Below are 7959 nucleotides of genomic sequence, written 5' to 3'. Positions count from 1 at the left end.
CTGATGTTTTTGAACATTTAAAAGATATTCATAAGCATGTTAAGCAAGAGTTGGAAGAGAGGTATGAAGTCTATAAGCTGTTGGTTGACTAGAGTGGGATGTCAATTTTGAGGTTGGCCGGCTTGTTTAGGGATATCTACATCCAGAGAGGTTTCCCATTGATACATACCATAAGTTGAGCCCCCAACAGACCTCTAATACTTGGGTAAGAATGTACACATTCTTGAGTTGCGTGAAAATTGGCAGCATTTCACCAATCTTTAATTACTAACATTTTTCCTTACTATAGTGACAATGAGGTGTCAAAGGCAACTTCTCTAGAACCAGGGGAAAAATGATGCAGAGCAAGGCCAGACCAGTTACATACCTGGTTCAAGACCCGAGGCTCAGTTCTCAGATCAAAATTGAAATGTAGGTGATTTAAGTCAAGGCGGGAGTTCAGTAGCAGATCCAGACCCCGGCCAAGGGACACACACATGCATATAGCCCATCACATATGGATTGTTGAGATTCATTTGATTTGATCTGCATTTCGAATCCATTCTTACAACATTATTTATTCTTTGTTTGTTTGGACCTTTATTTATTTTGGATCTCTATATATGGTCTAATTGCTTTGCTTTTCTATTTATTTGCAATTAGCCTACATTAGACATAGCTAATGGTTAATTGAAGTTTTTTATCTTTATCTCCCTTTGCCTATCCCGTTCCCTTTAGCACCTTTTTCTTTATCCATTTATAGTCGCACTCACAAAAGCAAATCGTGGAGATGGAAGGTTTAGGAAAAACCCCTATGCATATGCATAGCAAAGGATCCTCATCTTATGTCAAATGCCATGTAAACCTCCCCCCTTCCCAAGACTTAATCTTAGCTCAAAGATGTAGTCTTCTTGATGGACATCTCCCCAACCTGAGCTGATGTTTATTCAGGATGCACCGTTATGCCAAGTTGTACCTTAGTTGATTGTTTAAAATGCATTCTTATGTCAACTTATATAACTTCTTTTTCTAATGGAAAGGAAAACCAAGATATGAATTCTATAGGGAGGAGTTGTAACTATACATGCTTTCCCAACTCATTAGATACACTTTTCATGAGATTCGCTATGTAGCCAATTTGGGTCAGCAACTTTATTCAAGTAACTAAGTGGGTGTATATCCTACATACGCTCGCATATAGTCGTTCCACATAAAACTTCTTAAGAAGCTTCTTAGTGAACATGATCATGAGTTTCACGATTAAATTATTAATCATGCTATCCAAGGCAAGCACGCCCACCGAAGACCATTCTTGGCCAAGAAAAGCATGACCAGTAGAGCAGCATTGATTTGCTGAGCTTAAAATGAACCGACAATCAAAGCATTGGAGATGAAAGTAACTCCTCTATCGACTCAGGTCCGATTCTTATATCCTATGGCCCAGGACAGAATCAACTTGGAATTTTAAGAACTGCAATACTCAAATGTTCACTGAACGTGTTTGATTCCCAAAATCTCATACTAAAGGTCAAGCAAAAACACAAGTTCAAAACTTTCAAATATCCCCATCAAAATGCAGCATGTCTCATAATCTCGTAAGACTGCAACCAAGGTTCATATCATGTTTAAGAATCCAAGGATAACTACTTCACAAAGCAACCGTCAAATGATCATGTGAAGGTTAATCAAGACTACTGTAGCAGAAATCAGCTGCTTGGTTATGAGAAATAATGAGCCATGATGGAGGCAACCTGAAGCAGTTTACAGAGACAGAGAGAGAGCATACTCGCTCAACATGAATATAAACCTTTTTCATGACCAAAAAACAAAAAAGAAAAAAGAATGAGATTCCGGTAGTGCTGTTCAATTCTTCCACAAGACGACGAGTGGAACTTCATGTAGATGAGATTAAACACGAATAAGCTCTGGTAAACAAATATGTAAAATAGACAAACATGTTTCTACTTTTCCCGCATGAGAATAGTGGTTTTACATAACTTAAGGCGGAAAATTAAATAATTAACACACACACACTGCCATCTATTGGTAAAATTATCATCACCAATAATACAAAATAGAGTTTTGAAAGTCTCCAAGTTTTTGGCATATTAATGTGCGTGCCATAAAAGAAACAACTATTGACATGTAAAACACAACCCTTATTGAAGATGGAACCGGTTGTGCTGAAACCATAAATGCCAGTAAGCTGCTCATAACCTAGATGCAGTTCGGATCATGTCTCCTTCTGTCACTATGTGGTTCCGATTAATATCCTTAAGCGAACAGCATCCATTTAATGCCATTGTCAGCTCAAACTCGTCTCTGAGCATTTCTAGCACTTTTCTTACCCCTGCCTCACCCTCTGCAGCCAAGGAGAACAACACTGGCCTCCCAATCTGCATTAGAAAAAGTTGTCTTTGAGAGAAGAGCAGCCAGTTGATAATATGACTGGTGTAAATACTTAATTTGTGCGGTCACTTACAAAAACACCAGAAGCACCAAGCGCCAATGCCTTGAAGACATCAGTTCCACGACGTACACCACCATCCAGGAAAACAGGAACACGGCCTTGTGCAGCTTTAACAACCTAAAAGAAGGTTAAACAAAATAAGCAACCAACTCATAAATTTAGTGATAAAAAGAAAATCAAATACTCAAAATAAAAAACAAGGAAAAATACCTCTTCCAGGCAGCTGATAGTTGCTGGGACATAGTCAAGCTGCCTTGCTCCATGATTTGACACAATGATACCGGCTGCTCCAGCTTGAATAGCTAATCTAGCTATTTAGTTTTGACACATGATGATAAAATGATGTTCAGAAAACTGTTGTTGGATACATTGGAGGAAATGAAATTGAAAAGGAAAAAAGTGAAGCTCAAGAAATGAAAAGTCCTTACTATCTTCAGCGGTCATCACACCCTTGACTAAGATTGGCATATGGGTGATGGTCTGCAGCCACTTCACATCCTAAAAAAATCAAGGAATTCTAGGTTAGCTAATGCCAGATGAAGGATGGAAAAAGAACATATATCACACCTGACGTCTAAGGAACTCAGAATCATATTGCAGGAGAGATTTTCACAGGTAGAAAAGGAACATTTATTAGGCATCTCAATACCGTAATCTAGTGGCTTCAGGCAATCATAACCCACCAAATATTTGCATTCAAGTTGATCAGAAATTGAGATTTTATGAAATTTATACCAGCTAGTTGCAGGAAGTCAGGATCTACTTCTCTGCAGTTTCCCCTCATTTATAACATGCATAAAACTTAGTTGATACCAAGGCCAAAAGCAATCTTGATGTTCATACTGTTTGGACCCAAAAGAAGATGCACGGCAAACCATCATCATGCCCATCAAAGAAAAACTCATACTTTTGTGAAAACAGCAATGATGATGGAATAAATGTTTAAAAAGATCTAAGAATGCAAGCAACAATGACATTAGCTATAAAATAACATCACAAGATTTCACATCAAGGAACAGCATCCAACAATCAAGATAAATTCAATCAACGTGCATATATTACAAGAAAATTGGAAACAGAGAAGGAGTACAATTTAAAACAAAGAACCAAATGAACTAACATGATCTGAAATTTATTTATCTCTCTTGCATGAGACAACCTTTCAAAAATATCTCAACGTAAGAGAAAACTGCAAGACATTATGCACTACTGAAAGAAGACACATCCAGACTTTCTCAAGTTCTGTAGGATGTATAGTTCTTGTTTGATATTCCCAAGAATGAGTATGAAGCCAACCCAGAGTATTAAAATATTCTCAGAAAGCTACCTTCCAACTAAGAGAGCGGTCAATTTGCCCAGCAACATATGAAGCCAACCCAGAGTCATTTGACTGCAGAAATAGAAACAGGTGAAGTTCAAGTTTCATAAAGTTGGTAACATAAACCAGTTAGATAATATTACTATAAAAATCCAACCTGATCCATCTTTCCAAGATCTAATCCCTCAAAGTTCTTTAGTGTAAGAAATGGAGGCAAAGTAAACCTGCAAGATAATCAACAAATAATTCAACATGGAATTGTTAGAGTTCTTAAACAGAAGAACAGGCAATATCAAAAGCCTTTGTACTCTACAAGTCATGCTATTGTCATTAGTAGTTAATTAGGATCGACAATGGTTTCTCCATACTAGCAAGTGATTCAACAAAATACATGATAAAAAAATTGGAGAATGTTTTACGTTTTGGGCATACATTTATTGAGAGGTATTCCCATGCTTGGTAAATGAGAATCACCTGTTTTTAATGTCAGCTTCTCTACGACCAAGTCTTGGTGTGTCAACTGTAAGTGCAATAGCCTTGAAGCCAGCTCTTTCGGCTCTTCTTACAAGCTGTGCAACGACGTTTCTGTCCTTGTAGACCTAGCAAAACAAATGGCAGGTCCCAAACCAACAGGCATGAAAAGACATTAAGGGAAACATGGAAAAAGCATTCCACTGCGGAACTGCAGAGAATGAAGTGAAACCCACAAAAGAGATAAAAAAAGGTTTTCAATCTCACATAGAGCTGGAAAAATCGAATGCCTGGTCCAGTTGATGCAACTTCTTCAACACTGGAGGTAGCCCATGATGACAATGTCTGCAGCAGCATTAGAAGCAGAATATAAACATGGGTGTACAGATTCCTTCTATTAACATGAATTATGATATCATTCATGGTAAAGCACAGTTGACTTGGGTTCAGATTAACTCAGAACAGAAAAGATACCTTCAAAGTACTGTGGAGAAAAACTACAATATTGGCCAGTGCTCAATCATCAGAACAGCTAATGTTACTTTCAAGTTTGAAGCATCACCCAACTTCAGAGAGGGAAAAGCGAAATGGAGCAATCTAAAAGGGCTCTATGTTGAAATAGTCCTTAACTAGGAATTAATGTCTGTAAGGATACTACTTTATTATTTAATTCAAAATTGGATTTTGTATGCAAATAATATGTTAAAATTACATGGATGGACTTGTCAATTGATCCACAACACCTACTGGCCACTAGAAAAAGGATCATATATGGCTTGACTAAGATCGTTTCATACTAAGAGGAGCAAACGGATCTTTAAGAAACAGAAGAATAATTAAGTAAACCTACAAAGGCATCAATCAGAAAATGATCCAGAACATGTTATATTACAATAACATTGAAAGGAACCTACACATAAATTTGCAAATTAGGATGCTTCAGCCGATACATTTCATTGTGGTCAGTTGCATCCCTAAGAAAAATGCAGAAGGGAAAAGAAAGAACAATACACGTTCTTTGATAAATTGATCCCTTGAAACTTTGACATGGTCACACTTTTTTCTCAACCCGAAACATGCTAATTGATGATATTAAGCAAAATAAGAATACTTGAACAAAAAAGAGCAGAGATCCACACCATAATTGTCCCAGCTGCTGATGATGCCCTTGCAGTTGCATACTCTCCTGAAATGCAAAATTGTAAGTTCATTAAACAGTTTATTGAACTACTGGGACATGTATTTCTTGAAAATGGGGTCTGTTGGAACAAAATTCGTACCATCAGGATGAGCCATTTTTTGCATGGCTGTCGGTGCAACCATGATGGGCATCGAAATCTTAAACCCCAGGATGGTGGTAGTAATATCTATCCTCGACACATCAATAAGTATGCGCGGACGAAACCTAGTTGCCCAGATTATCAACCATGTTAGCAAACATGTCAAGGTTAGTCCAGACAAGCTTGTGAAAAGAATCTTATATGAGCAGGGGGCAAAGGGTTGCAGTTCAAGGTCAGGTAATGCAACACTCTGTTTGATGCAGATGGAAGAATAACAATCCCAAGGAGTTATGGCTCCCAAATCCCAGCCAAGCATTTTGAGTTGTTCAACTTCACAGTTGGGTCATCACGCCCTTATCATGTTAATGTTAATCAAGTACATAGATTTGCGGAGTGGACGTGTCCATGCCATAGGACTCCGAATACAGGGGAAAACACAGAAAAGGTTCTCAAGAAGCGTAGATATAATCCATAGGCATGATAACGAGGAAAGAATAGCAGATGACAACATGGGTGTGAGTTACTCCTTCTATCCCTCTAGGAAGTTAAATGAGAACAGCTTACGGGCGTCACAATAGAAGTAGGAGGATGAGCAACATTCACTGCTACACCTGGTGGAGCTACCACTATCTTTGCCACGTCCTCCTACCTCGAAGAGAGACGTGCTTTTACAAAACTTCCTAAAATTTCATAGATGGCCTGTATCCTGAGACAACTGAATGGGTAGAAGGCTACAGGCAGAAACCACCAACAACCGAGAACGAAAAGCTCGAATTGGAAAGAAATCGACAAAAACAGAGCAACTCACAGAATCCTCTCAAAGGCACGCCTGTTCTCTCTAAGAGTCCATTGGTCCTCTGCTCCAGAGGCATAGTAGTCAAAAACCATCTTAGGGAGCTTCCTCCTTGCGATTTCCTCATACTCAGAGACGTTGGTAATCTCCATGTTCTGCAGCAGACCTCAACCACCTAGATAATCACATCAACCAACTACTTTAGCCTACAGACTGATAAATACCAAAAAACAGATTCCAGGTAAATGAATCAGAGTAGGAAAAAAGGGAGAAAGAAAAGAAGATAAGGAATGTTTATCAGAACCTGATATTGTTACAGGGGAGAAAAGTGCATGAAAGAAAGAAAGGCAAAAAGAGAAACAAATAAGGAATGGGAAAAGAGAAACCCCCCAGTGGCAAGAAGATAATGGGGAGCGAATGAGGGAGAGGAGGTGATGTACAATATGTGGGGGTGGTTATATCTCCCCACGGAAAAGCCATGCAAAATAGAAAAAAATGGGAAGAGACAAACTGGGTGGAATTTATTCACAAATTTCCACGAGTTGTGGATTGGTTTTTCAAGGCCTGCATTGAGCAGCAGCTGCAGGTGATGCCTGTCGTCCACACATGCGCCATAGGCTTGGAGAGCCCAAGTACTGCAGATAAACTACCAGCTGCATCATCGCTTGATTTGCGACTCATCACTGATCACCTAATTGGTTGGCCCATTCTTGTAAAAAATTTCTCCCACCATAGATATTCTTAACCCTACAACCTTTTGGTGGGTAAGATGGAAGACATGCCTCTTCCTTCTCTTGCATGCATCCGGCACTCGTGCTTATCCTAAGCGTCGATTACATACTTAACATCTATCTACAGACACCGCGTTGCCCTTCTGAACTAACAGATTAGGAAGGCAGAATTGGTTCGTGTGGACAAATTGTAGCTCTTGCATATTCATGAACACAGGCCAAGGAAATGGTAAAACCTGCGCTCGTTACATGGGTGGATACCGTTTATAAGTCGAAAGAAAATTATCCGGGCATCCAAAGTTTTCTGTACTACCACAAATAGCTATGGTTAAAACAACATAGGTATGCATAGGATGAATTTTGAACACGAATCAGGGATGGAAATACTTGTTAATCGAGATCAACCGATACAGATTTGTCCGAAAGACAAAGCTTTTAACAAATGGTTTAGCTTTGTCAAAAGCCAATGAGGCCCTGGAAGGAAAGACTGACTAGGCCTGTTTTTTCTCTTGTTTGATTCATGGAGAATGGGCGAATCAAGCACTATCTGTAAGAATATAGGCTAAACAATGCCGTAAAAAGTGTCTAGTTTCGCACGGAAACCAATTTGTACTCCCTGAAAAAACTGCGCCCCTTGAAATGGACGAGGCATTACTAAGCGAAGGAGAAGGAAGAACACAACTATTAACTTGCAAAGCCTTAAAAAACAGGAAGGGAAGCTTTACCCTCGAGGTGCATCTCGAAGATGTCACAAAACACTGGATAAGAGACGGGTAGAAATCAAGGTGACAACAGATTGAGATGTAATTTACTCACTAAACTGGAAATTCACGATATGGTTTTTTAGGACATCTTTTGACACAAACCCAAAGAAGTGGGTTTTAATATCTCAATTAATTCAAGTTCATGGTTTTATG

At 38.9% G+C, this 7959-nt stretch overlaps 1 protein-coding gene across 2 annotated transcripts; it reads right to left on the bottom strand.

Annotated features, from left to right (window-relative positions):
- Positions 1 to 1920: 1920 nt before the first annotated feature.
- On the bottom strand, positions 1921 to 7250 carry LOC116267581 (glycolate oxidase 1). Of its 2 annotated transcripts, none has more exons than XM_031649400.2 (12): positions 6823 to 7250; positions 6323 to 6486; positions 5519 to 5643; positions 5378 to 5424; positions 4506 to 4583; positions 4242 to 4366; positions 3925 to 3991; positions 3777 to 3839; positions 2878 to 2947; positions 2660 to 2760; positions 2462 to 2566; positions 1921 to 2375 (listed from the first exon to the last, which is right to left on the bottom strand). In XM_031649400.2, the coding sequence occupies exons 2-12, from the start codon at positions 6436 to 6438 to the stop codon at positions 2190 to 2192; spliced, it is 1083 nt and encodes a 360-aa protein (XP_031505260.1). In that variant the 5' UTR covers positions 6439 to 6486; positions 6823 to 7250; the 3' UTR covers positions 1921 to 2189. The 2 variants fall into 2 exon arrangements, with proteins under 2 accessions (XP_031505260.1, XP_031505257.1); XM_031649397.2 differs by lacking the exon at positions 6823 to 7250 and adding an exon at positions 6616 to 6777 and having other exon boundaries at positions 6327 to 6486.
- Between the last annotated feature and the right edge of the window lie 709 nt (positions 7251 to 7959).

This window comes from Nymphaea colorata, chromosome 14 (assembly GCF_008831285.2).
Source record: "Nymphaea colorata isolate Beijing-Zhang1983 chromosome 14, ASM883128v2, whole genome shotgun sequence".
Classification (NCBI taxonomy): domain Eukaryota; kingdom Viridiplantae; phylum Streptophyta; class Magnoliopsida; order Nymphaeales; family Nymphaeaceae; genus Nymphaea; species Nymphaea colorata.
Note: the sequence above shows the minus strand (reverse complement) of the source record. Positions and strands in the feature narration are given on the sequence as shown.